The 27,593-nt window shown below is 35.9% G+C and overlaps 1 protein-coding gene across 1 annotated transcript in view; it reads left to right on the forward strand.

Moving 5' to 3' along the window:
• Window positions 1-24,486, forward strand: part of RASSF9 (Ras association domain family member 9) — a 36,508-nt gene extending 12,022 nt beyond the window's left edge. Inside the window, exon 2 of the mRNA XM_006073008.4 lies at window positions 19,516-24,486. Within this exon, the coding sequence (XP_006073070.1) occupies window positions 19,516-20,776 (1,261 nt within the window). The 3' untranslated portion in view covers window positions 20,777-24,486. The remainder of the gene's footprint in view (window positions 1-19,515) is intronic.
• The last annotated feature ends 3,107 nt before the right edge of the window (window positions 24,487-27,593 follow it).

The raw sequence follows: 27,593 nt of genomic DNA on the forward strand, positions 1-27,593 counted from the left end.
GACTTCCATGAGATTATGCATTCTACTGTATAAAGGCCAGATTATTTTTACTTTCTTTTATTTTTAATTGGAGGATAATTGCTGTACAACATGAATCAGCTATATATATACACATATATCCACTGCCTCTTGAACCTCCCTCACACTATTTTTACTTTCTTATCCCCTAAAGAATAATACATATAACCACTGTATAGATATCAGAGTTCAAATAATATTTTAGTAATTAAATAAACAGAATCTAGATTTTTGATACAAGTAAATCATCTAGGTCAGGAGTCGGTAAACTTTTTGTGTAAAAGGTCATATAATAAATGTTTAGGTTATTCCCACCATAATGTCTCAACCACTCAACTCTTTCCATGTGGTGTGAAATAGACAATTCAGAATTAAGTGGGTGTGACTATACATAAACAAATTTTTATTTACATGGAGTGGATAGTTATAACCAGCAGGTCCTAGTTGACTGAAAAATTCCTTTTATTTATTTCTCCCTCAAAACCCTTCCACCACTCATGCTCCAAAAAGATTAATAAATAAAAGAATACTTAGGTAGACATGGTGACTGTGTTAAAGGGGGATGAGCTAGAGAAAAAATCTAGGAAGACTCCCAATTTGCAAACTCGAGTGAAATGGCAGGGTGATAGTGATTCCCTTTTGTTAGGATGGGAAATCAAGAGATGGAAGAGTTTGAGATGTGTGAGGAGGAAATGGTGAATTCATTTTGATGGGCCATGCTTGAGGTGGCTATAATATAAAGATCAAGTAAACATGTAAATATTAAGTTGGGAATATTGGTCTAGAGCTCAAAGGAAAAAATAATAGATTTTGGAACTGTCATCATACAGCTGGTTGATAAGCTTGTGGCTGACATTACAGTCACCCATAAGATATATCAGTTCAGCTCAGTTTAGTCGCTCAGTCATGTCCAACTCTTTGGACCCCATAAATCGCAGCACGCCAGGCCCCCTGGTTCATCACCAACTCCTGGAGTCCACCCAAACCCATTTCCACAGAGTCAGTGATGCCATCCAACCATCTCATCCTCTGCCATCCCCTTCTCCTTCTGCCTTCAATCTTTCCCAGCATCAGGGTCTTTTCAAATGAGTCAGCTCTTTGCATCAGGTGGCCAAAGTATTGGAGTTTCAGCTTTAGCATCAGTCCTTCCAATGAACACCCAGGACTGATCTCGTTTAGAATAGACTGGTTGGATCTCCTTGCAGTCCAAGGGACTCTCAAGAGTCTTCTCCAACACCACAGTTCAAAAGCATCAATTCTTCAGCACTTAGCTTTCTTTATAGTCCAACTCTCACATCCATACATGACCACTGGAAAAACCATAGCTTTGACTAGATGGACCTTTGTTGACAAAGTGATGTCTCTGCTTTTAATATGCTGTCTATGTTGGTCATAACTTTCCTTCCAAGGAGTAAGCGTCTTTTAATTTCATGGCTGCAATCACCATCTGCAGTGCTTTTGGAGCCCCCCAAAATCAATTCAGCCACTGTTTCCACTGTTTCCCCATCTATTTGCCATGAAGTGATGGGACTGGATGCCATGAACTTAGTTTTCTGAATGTTGAGCTTTAAGCCAACTTTTTCACTCTCCACTTTCATTTTCATCAAGAAGCTCTTTAGTTCTTCTTCACTTTCTGCCATAAGGGTGGTATCATCTCCATATCTGAGGTTATTGATATTTCTCCCGGCAATCTTCATTCTAGCTTGTGCTTCTTCCAACCCAGCATTTCTTATGATGTACTCCGCATAAAAGTTAAATAAGCAGGGTGACAATATACAGCCTTGACGTACTCCTTTTCCTATTTGGAACCAGTCTGTTGCTCCATGTGCAGTTCTAACTGTTGCCTCCTGACCTGCATACAGGTTTCTCAAGAGGCAGGTCAGGTCATCTGGTATTCCCATCTCTTTCAGAATTTTCCACAGTTTATTGTGATCCCCACAGTCAAAGGCTTTGGCATAGTCAATAAAGCAGAAATAGATGTTTTTCTGGAACTCTCTTGCTTTTTTGATGTTCCAGCAGATGTTTTCAATTTGATCTCTGGTTCCTCTGCCTTTTCTAAAACCAGCTTGAACATCTGGAAGTTCACAGTTCGCATATTGCTGAACCCTGGCTTGGAGAATTTTGAGCATTACTTTACTCACATGTGAGATGAGTGCAATTGTACAGTAGTTTGAGCATCTTTGGCATTGCCTTTCTTTGGGGTTGGAATGAAAACTGACTTTTTCCAGTCCTGTGTATATAGTGAGACAAGAAATGAGTCATTAAAAACCTGGAAGATGCCTATTGTACCAGTTGTCATTTACTGATAATAAAAGCATCATAAAAATTAGTGGCTGAAAACATTTTTTTTTTGGCCACATGGGGTCTTAGTTGCAGCATGTGGGGTATAGTTGCAACATGTGGGATCTAGTTTCCCAACCAAGGATCTAACCTGGGCATCTTGCATTGGGAGAATGGAGTTTTAGCCATTGGACTACTAGGAAAGTTCTAGCGATGCATTATTTGCTTTGATTTTCTGGGTAAACTGGGATCGTTATTTTGGTTTTTACTTGAGCTTTCTCATGAGCAGTGAGTTAGTCAAGGCTTAGGATCCAGTGGGTCAACTGGTCAACTGAGATGGCTGGATCACCCTGTCTTTCCATGTGGTCTTTCATCTCAAGTTTTTTCATTAAACAGCAGTCTCAGAACAACATTCCAGGAGGAAGAAGGCGAAGTTGCAAGATTTCTTGAAGCCTGGACTCTAGAACGTGCACATGTGGTTTTCATTGCATTCTATTGGCCATACTTAGTCCCAAAGTCTATTCAAGGAAAAAGAAATAGATTCCATCTTTCAATGGAAAAAGCTGCAAAGAATTAGTGGCCACCCCTGCATCACATCTACATTTATTGAGTATGCAGAAACAAGGGCCACGTCAGAACTGAAAAGAAGTTAGAAAGGGAAAGAAAGAAAGAGTGAAGTTATGAAGTCAAGGAAACAGACTACTGCAAAAGTGAGAGGAAAAGGTCACAACATAAATCTTATAAAGAGGTCAAGTCAGATCAGTTCCAAAAATAGCAATTGGATTTAGAGATTACATTTGATAAAGCTAGGAAGAAATGTGTCTGCTGTGGGTGTGTGGTGGTGGAAGTTACTTTAAAGTGGTTGTTATTGGAAAGAGGTGAATTGGAGAAAGTGACTGTGGGTTATTATTTGAGTTTGTGAAGGAAAAATAGTTGAGGTGTGTGTGTGGTCAAATTGTGTGACCTGATTGTAGGAAGGACCAGAAGCAAAGATAGAAGATATAAAGAGTTTGAAGAGTGAAGAGAAGTCGCTCAGTCATGTCCAGCTCTTTGCGACCCCATGGACTGTAGCCTACCAGGCTCCTTGGTCCATGGGATTTTCCAGGCGTGAATACTGGAGTGGGTTGCCATTTTCTTCTCCAGGGGATCTTCCCGACCCAGGGATTGAAACCGGGTCTCCCGCATTGTAGGCAGACGCTTTACCATCCAAGCTACCAGGGAAGCAAGAAGGGATAAACTGGGACTTCCCTGGTTGTCCAGTGGTTAAGAATCCACCCTGCAATGCAGGGAACAGGGGTTTGATCCCTAGTTGGTGAACTAAGATCCCACATGCCCCGGAGCAGCTGAGCCCCTGTGCTGCAGCTACTTAGCCTGAGCTCCACAATTAAAGAATTCTGTGCGTCACAACAAAAGATCCCACATGCTGCAGCTGAGATCCCACTCAGCCACATAAATAAATAAAAAAGAAGTTATTTTAAAACATTATAAAAGAAGGGATAAATTATGAAGCAAAGTCCTAGAGGAGGTGGAGACAGTGACATTCAGAGGCTATTAAAGAGTTAAAAACTTTTGAGAAGGTAAATGGATGTAAGATACTTTTCATATAGATGACCAGTATTTTTCTTTTATCAATAACGTTTTCAAGTAGCTCTTTAAAAAAATGGCATGAGGCCCTGGTATATTCTTATTTCTACAAGTAATTTACTTGTTGCTCTTTAGGTAATTGATTTGTGATTAATGTGAAGAGATGATTATTTTAGATAAAACTTCCAGTTGGAAATCACAGTTTATTACTGTTTATTATAGACCATATTCAGAATGTAGAAATCAGGAATAAAGGAGCTCCTCTTATGTTTTCAGGTATCCTACTGGATAATTAAAATTCTTACATATTTCTAGTGCCATTCAAATCTGCCATCATATTTCAGAACACATTTAGAGAGGGATGAGTAGGTGGCTGCAGGCAAATACAAGCTGAAAATCACCGTCATTAGAAAACAGCTTCCACTAAGAAGGCAAAACCAATTATGGGCTTAGCTGCCAAAAGGAAAACGAATGTTAGTAGTTGACATAACTACAGCTATTGTTAAACTAAATATTCAGGCTGGATAACTTTCCGTTAATGAATATGCTCTGTTGTTATGAAATATTTCTTTACAAAGTACAAATCAATAAGGAAATTTTAGGTATTTGTGAAGCATGGGTAACACTTGGAAGTAAGCCCTAGAATTTCCAATAAGATTAGATATTTTCTCAGCATTTCATCTGATAAACACTACATGTTAATATTTACATTTTTAATATAATCAACTTCCGGAATTTGAACTATAAGCTTAGTTTACTTAACCCCCTGTAATCTCCAATACACATTCTTTACACATCCCCTTCCCTTTTCTCTGTTTATGGGAATTATGTATAGTATTATAGGACCCTGTAGTGATGGAATGTTTAGGGTTTTTCTTATCTTATATGACTGGCTTATATTATTACACCCTAGAAAATTAAAACTGATATTAGTAATGCATAGAACTAGTGATTTTTTCTATGTATATGTATGCATAAAATTTTAATTTTCAAGATAGTTTGAATATTTTGCTGCCCCTATTTTTCATAGAATGATTAATTTTCTGAAGGACTCCAGTTTTAAAACTATTTGAATAAAATGTGACTAAAATAAATAGTTTGTGCTTAATGAAAACTATTTGATAGCACTATTTTCATCCTTCATCTATCAAAACAGTAATCCAAATTTGCATAGCAGCCTTGCTATGCAAAGACTTGTATTACTTGTGATCTGACTTGACCTGTGATTATCTCTTCCTGAGACTGCAGTACTATGATCTCAAAAATGTTACTTCAGAGGGCATGCATTATTCTCTGGGTAAAACAACCAGTTATTTTAGCATGTGGATGTGGAGAGATTCCTCACCATTTGTCTACTTCATTAATTTTAATTGTGTTCAGACTTTGTTTTGTGTGTGTCTAAGTGTGTAAACCATTCCCGTATTTTTTGGGGCTCCAAAATCACTGCAGATGGTGATTGCAGCCATGAAATTAAAAGATGCTTACTCCTTGGAAGGAAAGTTATGACCAACCTAGATAACATATTCAAAAGCAGAGATATTACTTTGCCAACAAAGGTCCATCTAGTCAAGGCTATGGTTTTTCCAGTGGTCATGTGTGGATGTTCAAGTTGGACTGTGAAGAAAGCTGAGCGACGAAGAATTGATACTTTTGAACTCGGGTTGGAGAAGACTCTTGAGAGTTCCTTGGACTGCAAGGAGATCCAACCAGTCCATTCTAAAAAAGATCAGTCCTGGGTGTTCATTGGAAGGACTGATGCTAAAGCTGAAACTCCAGTACTTTGGCCACCTCATGCGAAGAGTTGACTCATTGGAAAAGACTCTGATGCTGAGAGGGATTGGGGGCAAGAGGAGAAGGGGACGACAGAGGATGAGATGGCTGGATGGCATCACCGACTCAATGGACATGAGTTTGAGTGAACTCCGGGAGTTGGTGATGGACAGGGAGGTCTGGCGTGCTGCGATTCATGGGGTTGCAGAGTTGGACACGACTGAGTGACTGAACTGAAGCGTGTAAACATTACAGAAAGAGTCAAAATTGTCACTTAATAGTTGTTTTTTTTTTTTAATTTTATGGGTAGTGTATGGGAATAAAAAGTTTTCATTGACCCTGTTAAGTTCCATGCCTGGTTCTGAAAATTAAACTGACCAAAAACAGACTGACAAGAGAAAAGCATTCAAATTAATTTATTGTAAGTTTTACATGACACAGGAGCCTTCTTAAGGAAATGAAGATCTAAAGAAATGGTTAAATCCCGTTGTTTTATGCTAGGTTTAATGAAGAATGCACAGTCATAGAGAAGTGTGGTAGATAGGTCAAAGAATGCAAAGTAAGTATACTAAACTGCAAGAAATTTAATGGAGTCTCTTTGGATTCTTCTCTTCACTTGTATTCAGAGATAAGAGTGCTCCTTTCCTTCCCATATAGGAAGGGCATCTCTCAGCTGAGGATGCTAGGATCCCTTTCAGGGGAGAGGCTTGGATGGAATGTCCAAGTGAACTCCCCATTTCTCCCATTTTCTAGAACTCCTTCCACTTAAAATACTCAAGGTACTATATTTTGAAGTATCATGTACTGAATCCCATCAATAGTATATTTGCTTTACTTCACATGCCTTCATGGTGCATTAAGGTGATCAATGTTTAAGTACAGAAAACAGCCCAAACCAAATAGATTTTAAAAGTCAATATAGCTTTAAAAATGTGTTTATTTTTGATCATGCTGGGCCTTCATTGCTGTGCACAGACTCTCTAGTTGTGGTGCGTGGGCTTCTCATCGTGGTGGCTTCTCTTGTGGAATGTGGGCTCTAGAGTGCCGGCTCAGCAGTTGTGGCTCACAGCCTGTTTCCCTGTGGCAGGTGGACTCTTCCCAGACTAGGGATTGAACCTGTGTATCCTGCATTGGCAGGTGGATTCTTAACCACTGGACCACCAGGGAGGTTCTCAGTATAGCTTTTAAATGATTAGAGACCGTGTCATGCTTTAGAACTTACTAAAAATGTAGTATATGTACAGAAAAAATATTTATTCTCTCTGGTTGCTGGGATGAATAAAGTACTTTAAAAAAAATCTGAATTGAATGGGCAATTCAGCATTTTACCCAGATGTCTACTAGAGGAACTATAAAATTATTTTATAGTTGCTTCTTAAACAGGTGAAAGAATTAGGAGTCTGTGTACTGACAAGCTTCCAGATTTCCAAGAAAGTTAGTCATTAAATATCACATTGATAGATGATCCTGTATGTATGGACAATGTATAGAAGCAGGTAGTAGTAAATATATAAAATACTTTTATCATAATATCACAATTTTTTTCCCTCTTCAGTAGATTACTGTATCTGACTCAGATTTAGTATCTTGTTTCCAGTGAGAGAAAACTTAATGAAATATGTTGATTATTTTATTAGGCAATAGGGAGTTCATCAATACGGATTCAATTCTAACTCATTTAATCCAAATTATTCTTATTTTCCTTATTTCTACATGATCTGTATTTTCTCGCACTTACTAACTGAGGGTGGTATTGAACAAATTCTTAATTTCTTGTGCTTCAGTTTTTTAATCTTTGTAATGAATTTGATTACAGGACATAGCTGATAGGGTTGTGATGAAAATTATATGAGTTTATATATTTTAAGCACTTAAAACAATGCCTGGCACATATTAAGCATGCAATAAATGTGAGCTATTGTCAGACTTTATTTTTCTGGGCTCCAAAATCACTACAGATGGTGACTGCAGCCATGAAATTAAAAGACGCTTACTCCTTGGAAGGAAAGTTATGACCAACCTAGATAGCATATTCAAAAGCAGAGACATTACTTTGCCAACAAAGGTTCGTCTAGTCAAGGCTATGGTTTTTCATGTGGTCATGTATGGATGTGAGAGTTGGACTGTGAAGAAGGCTGAGCGCTGAAGAATTGATGCCTTTGAACTGTGGTGTTGGAGAAGACTCTTGAGAGTCCCTTGGACTGCAAGGAGATCCAACCAGACTATTGTGAAGGAGATCAGCCCTGGGATTTCTTTGGAAGGAATGATGCTAAAGCTGAAACTCCAGTACTTTGGCCACCTCATTCGAAGAGTTGACTCATTGGAAAAGACTCTGATGCTGGGAGGGATTGGGGGCAGGAGGAGAAGGGGACGACAGAGGATGAGATGGCTGGATGGCATCACTGACTCGATGGACGTGAGTCTCAGTGAACTCAGGGAATTGGTGATGGACAGGGAGGCCTGGCGTGCTGCAACTCATGGGATCGCAAAGAGTCAGACACGACTGAGTGACTGATCTGATCTGATTGTTATCTAATGTCTCCTTCTACACAGACCCCACTGTCTTTTCCCCAGTCACCTTACTTATTTTCTAAGTATCTGTTCCTTAACCACCAAGCCTAAACATCATCATATTAAGTAATAAACTGAAAGAGTCCTCCTCACAGATAAGATCTAAGGATCTTACATACAGGATCCAAGATCCTGTCCCAAATGAAATCTCATGAGGTTCTTTTACCTAATTTGACTTTAAAGGGTTATGGAAATTGAGAATGTCTTGAAGACATTGGGGTCAACTTCTATGTCTTATTATGGTTTATTACATATTACCTAACTTTGATTATTATTGCTTTTTAAAAAATTTTGTAGCATTTTTATACAGAATATGTTAATATCTCATGATTTCCAATAATATTTAAGATGATCTTGAATATTTTAAGTCTCTTTATCTCTAAACATATCTTTTGTCCTTCCCTAGCTATATAATGCATTTCTGAACTTAAAGATCATCTTATCTTCTATAGAATTTTACCCTCATCGTTTATTCACATTTGTTAAAATCATAGTTCTGTTAACACATTATTGCATTCTGCAATACTGAATTACAGAATTAACACATTCTGCAAAAACTGATGCCTCTGGTTTTGCAGAAACTAATGCCTCTGGTCAGTAATGTGTTAAGAAATGAATCTTGAATCAAGTTATAAAAATATGTATGATATAACTCAAAATGGACAATTTATTTGGGGAATAACTAACTTATTAGTTACTAGGATAGATTTAATTGATTTACATAGAACTTTTTTCAATCATATATTTAAACTTTTATCTTTACCAGAGTCTGTCTTAAATTTCTATTTGGGTCATTCTTTTTCTCTTACTACAAAGCCACCCAATTATAGTACACAAAATATAAATTTTTCTCTCACATAATAGTAGTGATGTTAACTAATTAATGAGCTAAACTCATTGTATTGAATTGGATAAAGTGTTCATTTGAGTTTTTCTGCAAGATGTTATGGCCAAACCAGTATTTGTATTGTGATAATTTTGATTATTGGGAAAAGATGCTATTAAATTTGGAAGCTTGACCTTTTAGTTTGAAAAGAGATGTGTCATGTAATTTAAACCCTGACTACCCAAACTAATTACTTATGGCATCCCTCAGTATTTTAAACTTCATAATTTGTATAGAGCTGGGTTTGTAAGTTAAAATACCAGTTTATAATCTTTGGTATGAAATGTGATTTAGTAAACTTGCCCTTTATCTTCACCTATCTTTATTCTTTATTCTGGTCATAACAAACACCCTCTTCCAACAACACAGGAGAAGACTCTATACATGAACATCACCCAATGGTCAACACTGAAATCAGATTGATTATATTCTTTGCAGCCAAAGATGGAGAAGCTCTATACAGTCAGCAAAAACAAGACCAGGAGCTGACTGTGGCTCAGACCACGAACTCCTTATTGCCAAATTCAGACTTAAATTGAAGAAAGTAGGGAAAACCACTAGACCATTCAGGGATGACCTAAATCAAATCACTTATGATTATACAGTGGAAGTGAGAAATAGATTTAAGGTCCTAGATCTGATAGATACAGTGCCTGATGAACTATGGGATGAGGTTCGTGACATTGTACAGGAGACAGGGATTAAGACCATCCCCATGGAAAAGAAATGCAAAAAAGCAAAATGGCTGTCTGGGGAGGCCTTACAAATAGCTGTGAAAAGAAGAGAAGTGAAAAGCAAAGGAGAAAAAGAAAGATATAAACATCTGAATGCAGAGTTCCAAAGAATAGCAAGAAGAGATAAGAAAGCCTTCTTCAGCGATCAATGCAAAGAAATAGAGGAAAACAACAGAATGGGGAAGACTAGGGATCTCTTCAAGAAAATCAGAGATACCAAAGGAACATTTCATGCAAAGATGGGCTCGATAAAGGATAGAAATGGTATGGACCTAACAGAAGCAGAAGATATTCAGAAGAGATGGCAAGAATACACAGAAGAACTGTACAAAAAAGATCTTCATGACCCAGATAATCATGATGGTGTGATCACTGACCTAGAGCCAGACATCCTGGAATGTGAAGTCAAGTGGGCCTTAGAAAGCATCACTACGAACAAAGCTAGTGGAGGTGATGGAATTCCAGTGGAGCTATTTCAAATCCTGAAAGATGATGCTGTGAAAGTGCTGCACTCAATATGCCAGCAAATTTGGAAAACTCAGCAGTGGCCACAGGACTGGAAAAGGTCGGTTTTCATTCCAATGCCAAAAAAAGGCAATGCCAAAGAATGCTCAAACTACTGCACAATTGCACTCATCTCACACGCTAGTAAAGTAATGCTCAAAATTCTCCAAGCCAGGCTTCAGCAATATGTGAACCATGAACTTCCTGATGTTCAAGCTGGTTTTAGAAAAGGCAGAGGAACCAGAGATCAAATTGCCAACATCCGCTGGATCATGGAAAAAGCAAGAGAGTTCCAGAAAAGCATCTATTTCTGCTTTATTGACTATGCCAATGCCTTTGACTGTGTGGATCACAATAAACTGTGGAAAATTCTTTAAGAGATGGGAATACCAGACCACCTGATTTGCCTCTTGAGAAATTTGTATGCAGGTCAGGAAGCAACAGTTAGAACTGGACATGGAACAACAGACTGGTTCCAAATAGGAAAAGGAGTACGTCAAGGCTGTATATTATCAGCCTGTTTATTTAACTTATATGCAGAATACATCATGAGAAACACTGGACTGGAAGAAGCACAGGCTGGAATCAAGATTGCCAGGAGAAATATCAATAACCTCAGATATGCAGATGACACCACCCTTATGGCAGAAAGTGAAGATGAAAGTGAAAGTGGAGAGTGAAAAAGTTGGCTTAAAGCTCAACATTCCGAAAACAAAGATCATGGTATCTGGTCCCATCACTTCATGGGAAATAGATGGGGAAACAGTGGAAATAGAGTCAGACTTTATTTTTCTGGGCTCCAAAATCACTACAGATGATGATTGCAGCCATGAAATTAAAAGACGCTTACTCCTTGGAAGGAAAGTTATGACCAACCTAGATAGCATATTGAAGAGCAGAGACATTACTTTGCCAACAAAGGTTCGTCTAGTCAAGGCTATGGTTTTTCCAGTAGTCATGTATGGATGTGAGAGTTGGACTGTGAAGAAGGCTGAGCGCTGGAGAATTGATGCTTTTGAACTGTGGTGTTGGAGAAGACTCTTGAGAGTCCCTTGGACTGCAAGGAGATCCAACCAGACTATTGTGAAGGAGATCAGCCCTGGGATTTCTTTGGAAGGAATGATGCTAAAGCTGAAACTCCAGTACTTTGACCACCTCATGCGAAGAGTTGACTCATTGGAAAAGACTCTGATGCTGGGAGGGATTGGGGGCAGGAGGAGAAGGGGACGACAGAGGATGAGATGGCTGGATGGCATCACTGACTCGATGGACGTGAGTCTGGGTGAACTCCAGGAGTTGGTGATGGACAGGGAGGCCTGGCGTGCTGCAATTCATGGGGTCGCAAAGAGTCGGACACAACTGAGCGACTGATCTGATCTGATCTTTATTCTTTAATTAATTATATGCTTTTCTTCAAGACAAAGTAAACTTCTACAAGGTAATTTTAGATTTGAGCCTGAGATAAATATCCTGAAATTGAATTTCTTTTGTTACTGTATTATAGCTGCCATTCCTTATCTTTAGTTCTGAATCTTGCATTGTTAAGTTAGTCTGTCTCCAAGTGTTATTTACTGACTTGTTTTAAATATGAGTGCCACATGTAGTGGGTTATACACCGAAGAGTTCTATAGACTGGATCTAATTCCCTGTGATAGTTTATTTGGTCAAGATATTTTGAGAACAGACTTCATAAGAAGGATTTTTATAATTCCACAGGCATCTATGTTTTCCATGGAAAATCTGACTATTATGAGGCATTGAAATCTGTTCTCTGTGCTGGATCAGAATCTCAGTGCAACATGTATTTTTTTTTTTTCTCTGTATTCTTATTTTTATTACAGGATACATAAATGAATAACACATGTTATATTAATTCTGGTTGTGTCCTTGCTATGGCTTTGAACTGCATGATATCAGGGAAAAATAAATGTATTTTGAGGAGTTTAAATATATTTTGAGGTTTAATCAAAATTTCAAAGGGAATTAATTTTACTATGTGTTAGGAAATATTAAGGAGATTATTCATACTTCTCTATAGAATGAGAAGTTTGACTGGAAAGCATTCATTTAATTTTAACTGCATGTAAAAAAAATACTAAGACAATATCTTAGTTTGGCCAAAAGTCTGATAAAATTTAGAATAATAGCAACCTTTGTTTTGTATTCAGCAATCAGAAAAGCGCAAATAACCAGATTTTTAAAAATACAGCATTGTGTTCCAATTCATTTGAATAATGTGACTTCAAGACAGTATTATATTCCAGGGTGCCTTTGAATAACCAAAGCAAGAAAATGTTATATTCAGTGTAGTTTTATTGCTAAGGTATATTTTTAAAGATACTTTCTAACTTGTCTAGGCATGTCGTACATGCCTGTACTGTCCACAGCCTTAACTAAGTGATAGATTTATTTTTTTTTTTCCTCACTTCCCCTGGTTATCTCTGGGAATTTCCCTTTGGTCCTGTAAAGACTGCAGATATTTCTTGACTACTTCTTCTCCTAAACTGAAGGTGTCTCAAAACCTTCATTCCTAATTCTGGTCTTTGGTTGTCCACTCTGTCACAGGGCAGAATAAACTTGCAAAGAAAGAGTAAGGGAGAAATACAATGAAACCCTTTCTGCTGACTTCCAACCCTCTCCATGCCTCTGGCACTGCCCTAGTCTCCTTGGCCACTTCTATCCTGTCATTTCATCCCCACATCTTTTCTTCCTACTGTCCATTCCCCCATTTAATGGTCAGATATTCAAATACTATTTCTTAATGAAGAAGGAAGATTTACTATTTCTTAATGAAATCTATGAATGCAAGTTTGTTTGTTTGTTTTTCCCTTGAACTAAAATTAATCCTATTCTGAATACTTGTGTTTCTATAGCATCTTAATGCAGCTATCAGTATTCTTTAGGACCAGTTCTGGGACTAACAGAGGGAAGTCCAGTTGGACAGGATTAATAATAATAATCATAAATACTGGCCATGAGGGTGAAAGGAGAAAAAGTTCCATTGGCAATCCATTAAGTAGAATGCCAACTTCCATCACTTATTTAGGAAATGTCTCACTTATTTGTTATTTTTGTTTTAATATATTTTACTGTTAGATTCTCCACAAGATGTAAGAAAAAACAGAATAGACAAAGCTGTGATGAAAGTATATTTTGTTGTATATATGGATCAAGATTCCTCAACGGGCTTCCTCTGTGACTCAGCAGTAAAGAATCCACCTGCCATTCAGGAGCCACAAGAGATGCAGATTCAATTCCTGGGTGGGGAAGATCCCCTGGAGGAGTAAATGGCAACCCACTCCGTATTCTTGCCTGGACAATCCCATGGACAGAGCAGCCTAGTGAACTACTGTCCCCGGGTCACAAAGAGTCGGACATGACTAAGCAATGAGCCCACGCACGCATGCATACACGGTTCTTCAACGGCACCACTGTTGACATTTTAGGCTAGATCATTCCCATGCTCCTAGCATTCCCAGACCCTAATGTGAAAACCTGAAATGTCCCCACACATTTCAGGCAAAATCACCGCTGGTAGAGAACCACTGGTTTAGAAGGAGAGCGTTCAGTTTACATAATAAGCAATGATAATAAAAAGAAACAGAACAGTCTTTGGGCACTGAGGCAACACTAAGAGAGATGTCCAACATGCCCGTAAAGCTTCACAGGTCTGTATCCTTCAATCTGTTGGAGACTTCCATCACTGTTTGCAGACAGAGGTTCCACCAATTGCTTGAAACTGATAAAAGTATAACTTTTGATTTCCAAGCATGGAATATGATTCTGCAGAGTTGAGCAATAAGAGCATTTCACTTAGAATCACTCCTATATATGGCAGCTAGATTATGTTAGTATCATACTTCCAGGCTGGCCTAGGAAATAAAAAGTTATAATGTAGATTCTTTGGAAAAATGCATTCAGAGATCTAAATATTTTTTATAAATACCATGGATTGCTAGTTTACATATACTGGGTTTTAGCATATCTTATAATGTAATTATTCTTAATAATTTCTCATTTTAATGATTCTTATTTTTTTTAAAGTAGGGCTCAATATGAAATATTTGTCCTGATAAATTTTATACATCAAATTTCAATTAAACTTCAATGTCTACCATACTAGGAAGAAATGTCATTCTTTGAATTATTCTCCTGGGCCCCAAGTTCTTTTTTTTTTGTACAACTTAAAGATAGCCAAATATTATCTGTTTATCTTTATTTTTTGCTGCCTTCACACTTAATCCTTTTTCTGTAAATACTTATGTTGTGGATCTTCAATTTGACATTAAAATGTCTTATTTAATACTTAAGATTTCCAGATTTAAATAGTTGATTTATTCCCTACTGCTTTATGCACCATAGTTTCTCAATGGAAACTTGTTGAAGAAATGTTTAGTTGTATGAATTTGCATATATAATTCCAAGCCAACTCATCTTAATTCTGTGTGTTCTGTGGTATTAAAACTAATTATCAGTGGAGGCATTTTTAAGTTCATGATTGAATATAGGGTGAATGCAAAAATTCTCAAATATAATTTTCACTCTATTTCAGAATAAATCTGGAAAAGTACCTGTGAGGCTAACACATGTTGCTGAAGAGTTTCATTTGGCATATAAATTTTCTTAATTGTCTGAAGAAGATACTCTAAAAGGCAAAAACTGAATAATGAAATAGTTATGGAAGAGTAGTCAGGTGAAATATAAATATATGTAAAGATTTCTTTTCAGTATAATAAACTTTATTACCACAGTGTTAAAATCTGAGAGTTATAAATCAGAGAAAGATTAAAAGGATTCTCAGCTCATCTGTGATCCAAATATTATATTAATGATCCTTTTAAACATCTTTAATTAGATAAACAGTTGTGTTATATTGGAAGTGTACATGCAAAAATACTGACTAGCTGAAAACAGGTGAAAAAATATTGTGGGATGGATTGGAAAAGATTTTGAAAATAATACTGTTAACTACTGTAGCAAGCTCAATAATGTTACTGAATAATACCACACCCTTCTCAGCATTAAGTAATAATAACAGTAATTTTACCATTAGTGTTAATAACCTATATTTACCCGGTACATTTTCCACAATTTTCAAAGCACTCTTCTTCTTTCTCTTATCTGATATTTGAAGCAATCTTGTGAGAAATGTGAGTCAGATATATAATATATATTGCAGTATTACAGTGATGAGTACAGAAGATTAGAAAAATTTATAATTTTTCTAATTATAAATTCATAAATAAATTCTATACATTAAAATAAGTTATTGGAATTCAAAATGAATTAGTTAGTGAAAATGAATTGTTAGTGAAAATTAAGATGAAATCATATTTTAAACTATCAAGTATTGTTCCTACTATTCCTTTTTTGAAAATCTTTACAAATAAATCTTGTTAATGTTTCAGAAGGCAAAAAAGAATTTGAAGCATCAGATAAAAATGGATACTGTGGTGCTATGAGTGTTTTTTATTTTCTTTTATATACGTAAATAATTTTTAAGCTTATTTTGTGATTATAAACTATTTGAAAACATAAACAGAGCATGTTGTTGTTATTCAGTCTCTCAGTCATGTCCAACTCTTTGCGACCCCATGGACTGCAGCACGCCAGGATTCCCTGTCCTTCACCATCTCCCGGCGCTTGCTCAAACTCATGTCCATTGAGTCAGTAATGCCATCCAACCATCTCATCCTCTGTCATCCCCTTCTCCAGGCTTCAGTCTTTCCCAGCAACAGGGTCTTTTCTAATGCTCTTTGCATCAGGCGGCCACAGTACTGGAGTTTCAGCTTTAGCATCAGTCCTTCCAAAGAAATCCCAGGGCTGATCTCTTTCAGAATGGACTAGTTGGAACTCCTTGCAGTCCAAGGGACTCTCAAGAGTCTTGTCCAACACCACAGTTCAAAAGCATCAATTCTTCGGCGCTCAGCCTTCTTTATGGTCCAACTCTCACATCCAAACATGGTGACGGTGGTTTAGCCGCTAAGTCGTGTCTGACTCTTATGACCCCATGGACTGTAGCCTTCCAGGCCCCTCTGCCCATGGGATTCTCCAGCCAAGAATGTGACTACTGGAAAAACCATAGCTTTGACTGTATGGACCTTTGTTGGCAAAGTAATGTCTCTGCTTTTTAATATGCTGTCTAGGTTGGTCACAGAGCAAGCGTCTTTTAATTTCATGGCTGCAGTTGCCATCTGCAGTGATTTTGGAGCCCAGGAAAATAAAATCTGTCACTGTTTTCATTGTTTCCCCTTCTGTTTGCCAAGAAGTGATGGGATTGGATGCCATGATTTTAGTTTTTTGAATGTTGAGTTTTAAGCCAGCTTTTGCACTCTCCTCTTTCACCTTCATCAAGAGGCTCTTTAGTTCCTCTTCACTTTCTGCCATAAGGATGGTGTCATCTGCATATCTGAGGTTATTGCTATTTCTCCCAGCAATCTGGATCCCAAACAAAACAATACTTAATTAGAATCTTTGGATATATTCAATAATATCAAATTTAATAAAGTATAAAATACATATATAATTTTTAAAGTATGTATGGGAAAGGTCATAATATATAGTAAATAATTATGTAGTATATATTGTGTATATAATAATAAGGACTTCCTACGTGGCTTAGATGGTTAAGAATCCACCTGCAATGCAGGAAACCTGGGTTCCAGTCCTGGGTCAGGATCCCCTGGAGGAGGAAATGGCAATCCACTCCAGCATTCTTGCCTGGGAAATCCCATGGACAGAGGAGCCTGGCAAGCTACATACAGTCCATGGGGTCACAAAGAGTCCATGGGGACACGACTGAGCAACTAACACACTTTCATACTACATAATTATAGATGCAGTATACTATATATTGGGCTTCCCAGGGGACTCAGTGGTAAAAGAATCCACCTGCCAATGCCAGAGACACAAGAGACAAGTCTATCCCTGGATCAGAAATATCCCCTGGAGAAGGAAATGACCACACACTCCAGTATTCTTGCCTGAAATCCCATGGACATAGGTGCCTGGTGGGCTACAGTCCATGGGTGGTAAAAAAGGCTGACATGACTTAGTAACTAAATAGCAAATGTTTTATAAATCATACAAATATTTCTGTGATCCACATTTCCATGATGGTATCAACTGCTGAAGAAATGCTCAGCAAATATTTGTCAAATGAATAAGTGAATAGAAACTCGATTGGAGCCATACTATAAAATAAACATCATTTGCAAAATCCTAAGCCTGCTACAAAGTAGAATTAAACATAATGTGGCTTATACTAGGTATGGAAGATTTACTGCCTACATTCAATGAAGAATGGTCATTACTTTTAAACATGCTCAGTCAAGTGGCAGAAGTTTTGAAAATTACCTGGTTTGAATGATGATAATAAAAATTCCTCAAAATATTTAGAGAATAATTGACTCAAGAAAATAAAAGGACGTTTAAAGCAAATTTTTTTTTAAGTGTTTGAAACCAGTTAGCTTGTGAGACTGTTAATAAAGGCACTCAATTTCTCATATATAATATGGAAATAATAATATCTTTCTTGATTGTGCATAATGACTGTTAGGGTTATATCATCCACATGAGCTGAAAACTATCAGGTCTCTAGTGGAAGCCATAACATATAAGCACTTGCTCCTTCCAAAACAAGAGAATCCCAGTTAGCGCAGGGATCATGGAAGAACTGGGGAATTCTCATGTATGTCATTATTATTTTAGCGTACATAAAGACTCCCTGATCCCTGTTTTCCAGTCTTCTTCACAGCTACAGTGTAGAGCTGAAGCATTTATAAGTCATGTGTCATCCTTAGCTACAGACCCAGAACTGAGGTTTCCCATCTAGAAAATGGAACAGGACATAAGGATTACTCTAAGGAGTTAGCCGTAGGGCTTTTATGAGAGTTTTATCAGCTAAGGGAGGCATCCAGGCCAGTCAAAATCCTTATTGCTGTATGAAAGCAGGAATAAGATTAATAAGAAAAAGACATAGAAGGTAATACATTTCCACATGCTTTTCTCCATGGCTGGCTTTTGGGAAGTGTCCTTCCTTGACCAGTTGGGTGCTCTAATGAGGCACTGTGGTTCCATTGCTATCAAAGGCTAATTTATGTGATAAAGTTCCTCTTTAAGTAGTTTATGGTTTTTCTTCCAATTTAATCTACATGTCTAAGCCATTAAACTCATAAATTTGTTTTTACAGTGCATTAATTAAAAGTACACTCCAGTCAGCTTTTTTGCTTAGGTTGAATCTTCACTTTCCATGTCACCTTCTTAGAGAAATCTCTCCTGACCTCTCGAAATAAAGTAGACCTCTCCTCTTCCAAGTCATTCTCTATCACTTCATCCTCTTTAATTCTCTTCCTAGCATTTACCACTATCTTATATTAATTACACATTTATGTCCATGTCCTTGTCTCCTTGGTTTATTGCTATATCTTTAGCATCTTCAGACATATCTGGCACATGGTTGACATATAGTAAATATTTGCAGGATGAAATAATCACTAATTTCAATAATGGACTATTTTCAATTCTTTTACTCTACTAACATTCTATTTACATTTCCATGGTTATTCCCTAGTCCTATGTCTCCAGCAAAATAGTCTTGTGTGCGCATGCTAAGTCACTTCAGCTGTGTCCTACTCTTCATGACCCTATGAACTGTAGCTCCTCTGCCCATGGGATTCTCCAGGCGAGAATACTGGATCAGGTTGCCACGTGCTCCTCCAAGCAATCTTCCTGACCCAAGGATTGAACCAGCAACTCGTGTGTCTCCTGCATTGGCAAGCAGGTTCTTTACCACTAGCACCACCCTGGGAAGCCCCAGAATAGCCTTATTCTACCTCTTATTCATCACCACTCTGATTATTATCTTAACTCTGGTAATTCTAACTGCAGTTATATTGTGTCTGGCTTTCTAAACATAAAATAGCCTCCATTATCTTTGACAACAATTTGCCTGTTCCAGAGCCCAACAGGAGTTAAAAAGAAAACCAAGATATTTTTCATGGTCTTAAATTTTCTTTATTACCATAAAACGTCTGATTCTTATGTAGTCTCACCTCAAAATGCATCTGTCACTGAGGGTAAGATTTAGAGAGGGTATTAAAATTAAACCATCTTTCTGGGTTCATACAAGTGAAGGCTGTAGTATAATGTACTTTGTTTTTCTTTTAGATCTCCAACTAAAGAAATGGATTCAGAAGAGAAGGAAATTGTGGTTTGGGTTTGCCAGGAAGAGAAGATTGTCTGTGGGCTAACCAAACGCACCACCTCTGCCGACGTCATCCAGGCTTTGCTTGAGGAACACGAGACTACATTTGGGGAGAAACGATTTCTTCTGGGAAAGCCCAGTGATTACTGCATCATAGAAAAGTGGAGAGGCTCTGAACGGGTTCTTCCTCCCCTAACTAGAATCCTGAAGCTTTGGAAAGCATGGGGAGACGAGCAGCCTAATATGCAGTTTGTTTTGGTTAAAGCAGATGCTTTTCTTCCAGTTCCCTTGTGGCGGACAGCTGAAGCCAAATTAGTGCAAAACACAGAAAAACTGTGGGAGCTCAGCCCGGCAAATTACATGAAGACATTACCACCAGATAAACAAAAAAGAATAGTCAGGAAAACTTTCCGGAAACTGGCTAAAATTAAGCAGGACACAGTTTCCCAAGAGCGAGATAGTATGGAGACATTAGTTCATCTGATTATTTCCCAGGATCACACTATTAATCAACAAGTGAAGAGAATGAAAGAGCTGGATCTGGAAATTGAAAAGTGTGAAGCTAAATTTCATCTTGATCGGGTAGAAAACAATGGAGAAAATTATGTCCAGGATGCATATTTGATGCCCAGTTTCAGTCAAGTTGAGCAAAAGCTAGGCTTGGAATATGATGAAAGGCAGATGCTGGAGGACCTAAGAGAAAGTAATGGAATTGTACAGCTGGAGGAACGACTGACCTACTACAGAAAGCTCATTGATAAGCTCTCTGCCGAAATAGAAAAAGAAGTAAAAAGTGTTTGCGTGGAGATAAATGAAGATGCAGAAGGGGCAGCTGCCAGTGAACTTGAAAGCTCTAATTTAGAGAGTGTTAAATGTGATTTGGAGAAAAGCATGAAAGCTGGTTTGAAAATCCACTCGCACTTGAGTGGCATCCAGAAAGAGATTAAATACAGTGACTCATTGCTTCAGATGAAAGCTAAGGAATATGAGCTCCTCACCAAGGAGTTCAATTCCCTTCATATCAGCAATGCAGATGAATGCCAGCTAAAGGAAAACAGAGGAAAGGAATCTGAGGTGCCCACCAGCAATGGGGTGGTTTCTCCTTTTACTCAAAGAATATTTAACATGTATACAAATGACACAGACTCAGACACTGGTATCAGCTCTAACCACAGTCAGGACTCGGAAACAACTGCAGGAGATGTGGTGCTGTTGTCAACGTAATTTAAATGGCTTCACTCTGACCTACTTTAATATTGTTTGTGTTTGTTTAATTTAATAGGAAAATTTAAATATTCCACTCTGGAGAAAAATGTAAATAATGTTAAGGAATTCAGTAGCTAGTAAGAACTAGAGAACTTTGTTGGTTTGTTTTTGATTTAAGAGTTCCAGTGTTATCTAATTATTACAAAAGTTCAAACAATGAGCTGTTCATTAGGAATGCAGCAAAAATAGCTTGTAGGTATATAACAGAGAAGTAATTTGATGTGAATTATAGTCTGTTTCTATGAGAAGTGATGTATTCAAACTTCAAACTAGTTCTTAATATTAGCATCAGTATATTGAAACTATACACGTGAACAAGTAAAATTAAGATGTATTGTTATAGAATTTTCAACACTGTATCATTGGTATTTTATAATCTGTAAAGTATATGATAACTCTTATTGTAACTATATTAATTCAAATCCTTGTTCATTTCTTTGCTATTTAAAATGTATATCATCTCTGTTAGTTCCTGAATCCCTCTACCTGTTTAGGTTTAGATAAGAAGAGATGGAAGGGTTGTTATTGGAACATGTACAAATACCATCAGTGGATCAGACAGGGATATAAATAAGAAAAGCCAAGTTTTGCAGACAACAGCAACTTTTCTAAAAAAGCTGAAAATTAATAGATATTTATGTGCTTTCTCTATCTGATATGCAAACCTTTAGATCAAACCAGTCATCTATGCAGGTTCATTCTTTGAGTGAGATACGGTGTGAGTTACAGAGAAAAATCACAGGGTCATAGTCCTATTTGATTATACCTTATCTAAAAAAGGTGAAGGGATGCAGCTTGGCGTCCTTTGTGTGGGTAAAATAGAACTCCATGTACCTTAAGTATCCCCTGGAGGAGGGCATGGCAACCCACTCCAGTATTTTTGCCTGGAGAATCCCATGAACAGAGGAACTTGGAGGGCTACCGTTCATAGGGTCACAAAGGGTCAGACACGACTGAAGCAACTTGGCACACACAAAAATACACCCATAAATATTAGTATTTTTCCTCTGAAAATAGAGATAGGAACTCATGTGAACAAAAACCTTTTATTCTGCTACACTATAATTCAGATGGTCTATATGGTCCTTCATTTAAGGTGCAAACTGAAAAAAAAAAAAAAAAAAAGGAGCTCTACTCTATCCCACTCTCAAGCATGAAAGTAAATATCCAACAAGTTGAATAGATGGTTTAGATTCTGTCTTGACTGAGAATCATTATAGTGCCAGAAGAGGCTTAGTTTGGCTTGGTTTTTAGTTAGGAAGTTCCTTTCTTTCTCTTTCTCTCTCTTATCTCCTTCTTTCCCTGCCTTATTTCTTGCTATTGAACACATGACACAATCATATTAAAAACTGTTTTGTTGTACTGTTGCATGAATACAGCCGCAATTCGTTTTTCCTTTAGCTAATATCTTTCTCACATGTGAGTAGATAGAAAGATTATTTTACTTAGTTTGAATATGTGGATATTGGTTAAGATTCTCAGTATTTCTCATTTCTTTCCTTTTTATATTTATGTTTACTGTACTATATGTTTTAACTCCGTCTCCTAATCTTTTTTAAAATTTCTCCATCCTCCAGACATTTTGCCAACCTTTGGGAAGATATTTAAATTTTCTTAATATTTCAGCTTTGGGGAGTATCTAATGTTACCCTTTTTCATACTAAGATTCTGCTGAAGGCCTTATTGAAGGTGCATGATAAACACCTTATCTGAAGTTGCATGGTAAGAAAAGTAGGAATTTCCACTGTAGGGAAAGTATGATGATAAGTAATAACACAAACATGGGTTTAATTTGAAAGAAATAAGGGAATTAAATAGTCATTTAAGAAAAGGAAGTTTATTTGCCTAATATCTCATTAATCATTCAGTACTATGGAAAGCTATTGACATATTTATTATTCTCTTCTGGGGATTAAACTCAGAAGATCATCATCAAAGATAAAAACAGTTGTAGTATTGTTTTTCAAAAGTAATCTCTGAATCTCTTTGGATTACTCTCTAGTGAGAAAATAATAAGAAGAATATTGTTATCTGCTATATAATTTGATTAATTATCTGAATCCAAATCTGATAAATAGAACTAGCTAGATAATGGCATTTTTAGAAACTTTGCCTGATTTTATACAATGTCTGGTTTTATACAATTAAGCATAGTGATGCATTCTAAGGGCCAATTCTTCTATTTTTTCAGTAAATAATGTTAAAAACTCTTGTCAGAAAGCAAGACTATTGAGTTTTAAAATTACATTAGAATTTCAACTTGTTCTGTTGTTATACAAATGTATTTGTGCCTTTGATTCATTACAGTATTAAATCATCAACTACCATGGTGAATCTCTAATTTAGAATAATATATTAATACAAATAAAAATACTAAAATGCAGTGCCCTCATCTCTGGATACTGAGCTATGAAAAATTAAATGAGAATGTATAGTCTAAATTTAGAACTTGATAAAAAACTTTAGTGTTTTAATTATTTATAGAAGCTTTAAAATAAAATGTTTATAAATTCTTGAGTAACCTAACAGATTAACAATTAAATTGTTAGATGAAGCTAGAAATAGCAAACAAAACCTATTTTTCCCTGTAACAAGACAGATTTTCACAGACTGTGTCTTGTTCATTCTCCCACTTGAAATGTCTCTCTTTTTCTTCCATCTGCTATATACTGAAATACCATCCATTTCAGGCTTTTCAGTGTGTTATCTCTTGCTATGAAACATGTTTTTCTATTCAACCATTGTAATAATTTATCTCTGAACCCACAATTATTTTAGGTGTATTTTTCATAAAGGAGCATTTATATTCTGGCTTAGCATATATTTATGTATGTACTCATCTAACTTCCCTCCCTCAACATATTTTTATTGTCTTATTACTTGTCTGTCTTGTTAACCTTACTGCCTCTAATCAATCTCTTTGTCCCTACTCAATTCTGGAATTGAATTGCTAAATTTTAGAAGATTATAACTTAAAAAAAGTTATTTCTATACATGGTAAATGATACCGGTGCATTTTATACATAAATATGCATTTTAGCAAACTTAAAACATTAACAATTCTACTTATAAATCCTTTGGAAGAGAGACTACGTCTTAGTGTCATTATGAAAAAATGTTGCCTTACTATTTTCTATTTTATTTTTAATTCACAGAGTTACTGATTACAAACAATGGGAATATTTTCTTTATAAAAGCTTCAATGGTTAAATTATGGTGTTTTTCACTGCATCCCTGCATGTAATGAAAAATATTTTATAGAGCTAGGTTTTAAGTGGTAGACACACAAAATAACTTTGAAATATCTTAACTATTTTATTTTCTCCTTTTCATTAAAAATATAAATAAATGGCCTTTCATTGGTGTGTAGAAGCTATTTTAATCCATTAAAATTTTATTTTTATATTTATTTAAACATCTACTGTACATGACAAAATATATACCTGTGGCTGCATTTTATAATTTTTCAAGGTAGGATTATTATTTTAATTGAAATGTATTTTTCTTGAGACAAAAGGAATACCTTTTAATATGATACAGATTTCTTTTAATTATTAGGCTATTTCTTTTCATACTACCTGATTGGTTTAATAACTTGATGTGACAAGTACAAAATACAATTTTTTCAAGTGTAACTGGTCCAAAATAATAAAAGGAATAGTTGTATACTTTTGTGTGATATTGTTTGTCTTTTGGGGTGTGTTACCTGTCTATTAAAAATAAATTTTTTTCAGTTGAAATTATGTAATTGTCATGCTGACTCACACAAGTTAATATCAGGCATTGTTTCATGACAATATTAATATAGAGCAAATGATCTAACAAAACCTTTTGTTTTGGGTTTCATACATGTTTGTTTCAACTTATCATGAAAGAATATCCTCGCTTTTATACTAGATGGTGGGATTTATACTAGATGGATACTAGACGGCTATCTTACTTTCTATAATGAAGTCCAGTTAAAAATAAAACTACTCAAGTATATATCTACCCTGCTGTTATTCAGTTTGTCATTACCCTTATTTCTCAAACAACAATAATTTTAATTAATTTTGGAAATAACTCAATGATTTGGAAAATAAGGAAACTCATTTGTTCACTTTATAAATGACCATGAAATTGCTCTTGAAAGATTGTATATAATATTTAGTAGTGACACATCGAAATAAGTTAACATTGTTTTCTTAGTGTATCTCAATAGTGAGAGAAAATGCACAGTAGTCATTTTCTTAACCTAAGATTAACTTGTGTTTTCAATAACCCTTGGAATTGAGAATCACAATTTGTAAGGTCCATAATGAATAGTTTCATATCAGGAAGTGAAAAACTAAATGCCTTCATATTTTTAAAAAAGTAATTTATTAAATTTTTACTAAATACAAATATCAGACGCATTTTTATAGACTATTAAGTCTCTCCCTACATCACATATGTATATATATAATGTATATGTACTACCATTGAGTTTGTTTTCAAGTAAAATAGACACATGATATTTAAATTATTATTACTATAATTCAAATACTCAAAAAATGTGTACCAAGAAAAGTAAGTCTCCCATTACTTAATTATCCAGATATCCTCCTCAGAAATATCACTGTTATTTATTGTTTTAGAGATAACCTATGCATATATATATGTATATATGCACACACACACATATATTCCTACATTATTCATGTAAAGGTTTGATGGTAGCAGGCGATTCCACTATATCAATCAGAATTTTATTTCACTAGTCCTCTTCTGATGGACATTTAGGTATATTCCAATTTATTATTATTAACAATCATTTACTGTTATCTCATCAATGTATTTCTGTTAGGCTAGATTGCTAGATATAGAAATACTGTGTTAAAGAATGAAAAATATATTTTTAAAAATTGAATGAACATTGCTAATTATTCTTTAAGGAAATTAACTCTTTAAGAACTGAATTGGAAAGATACTCATTCCTTCCACAGTGTGTGCTGCTTGTGTGTTTGAATGTAAACATTTAAAAAAAATTTTATTTTGAATTTATGGATTTTTCTCATTAATAACACATGAGGGTTTTCTTGGGGTGGGGGGATTTTTCTTTAAAACCGCCTTTCCATTTCATGATAAGTGATTTTAAAACTGTTTCTATCATATCTTCTGTATGCTATATTTGTTTCATGTCTTATTTTTAAACATTTGAACTATCTAAAATTGAGTTTACCACAATGTTTAAAAGTAGAAAGACAATTTTTTTGATAGTTACTACAAAGAGAATTATTTTGATAGTTACCAGTTATCCCTCATCACTTACTAAATAAATCTGTCCCACCTTTTTTTGGTGAATCAATCTCTTGTATGTTTTTTGGGTCTATTTCTGGACTTTCTATAGCATTCCATTGATTTAGATGTGTATTTTATTAGAATTTGTGCTTTACCTGGTGATTGCTATAACTAACATTAGAAAGTAGCTTGGAAATGCTGGTATCTATCAACAACTCCAATTATTCACAGCTTTCAGTCAGTACTCCTATTTTTCATAATAAATGGCAAGCAAATATTCCAAAATTTGTGAAAACACATATACATTCAAGTACTTATCAAGTTTTTATGAATAATAGTAAATGAAAACCCCAATAATAGAGGAATTAGGTAAATTCTGAGGTGTTACTTGTGTGAGAAATTTATAGACATTAATACTGATGTTTTTATAAGACCACACAACAGAGAAATCTAGTTTGAAAGAAAGGAATTACAAATGTATACTGACCAATTCTGTTTAAAAAAAACGAAAACATGCATTGTTGTTGTTGCCGTCACTAAGACATGTCCGACTCTTTGTGATCTCACGGACCGCAGCACGCCAGGCTCCCCTGTCCTACACTATCTCCCAGAGTTTGCTCAAATTCATGTCCATTGAGTTGGTGATACTATCTAACTATCTCATCTTCTGCCACCCTCTTCTCCTTTTGCCTTCAGTTTTTCCCAGCATCAGGGTCTTTTCCAATGAGTTGGCTCTTCCCATCACAAAGCCAAAGTATTAGAGTATCTACTTCAATATCAGTTCTTCCAATGAATGTACAGGGCTGATTTCCTTTAGAATGCCTGGTTTGAGCTCCTTGCAGTCAGTTGGACTCTCAAGAGTCTTCTCCAGCACCACAATTTGAAAATATAAATTCTTTGTCACTCAGCCTTCTTATGGTCCAACTCTCACATCCATATATGACTACCTGTAAAACCATAGCTTTGACTATACGGACCTCGGTTGGCAAAGTGACGTCTCTGTTTTTTAATATGTTGTCAAAATGTATATTGACCAATTCTGTTTTTTAAAAAATGCATACCAAATTGCAAATTCATATAAAAATGAAGATGCATGTTTTTTGCTAAGAGTTTTTGTATTAAGGTGAAAATTTGGTTCACAATATACTTCATATATACACATCATAACCTAAAGACGTTAAAAGTGTTTTCTGTACATACTAGAATATCCCACTGACTTTCTTATATTTTTTTCTGAGACTTTTTAGAGACTTTCATGTACATCAAACAGCTAGAGTGATGAATAATGATAAGATTAACCAACTGGGAACAGAAAGCCTGAATGCTATAAGCAAACCTTCTGAATCCCAGAATACCAAGTTCCTACCTATAAAATAATTTTTTAAAAGAAAGTGAAAAGTTAAAAAAATAAATTAGCTAATCCACATTTGGCTTCTCTGGTGGCTGAGTGTAAAGAATCCACCTGCCAAAGCAAGAGACACAGGTTTGATCCCTGGGTCAGGAAGATCCCCTGGAG

Source organism: Bubalus bubalis, chromosome 4, assembly GCF_019923935.1.
Source record: "Bubalus bubalis isolate 160015118507 breed Murrah chromosome 4, NDDB_SH_1, whole genome shotgun sequence".
In the NCBI taxonomy this organism is placed as follows: domain Eukaryota; kingdom Metazoa; phylum Chordata; class Mammalia; order Artiodactyla; family Bovidae; genus Bubalus; species Bubalus bubalis.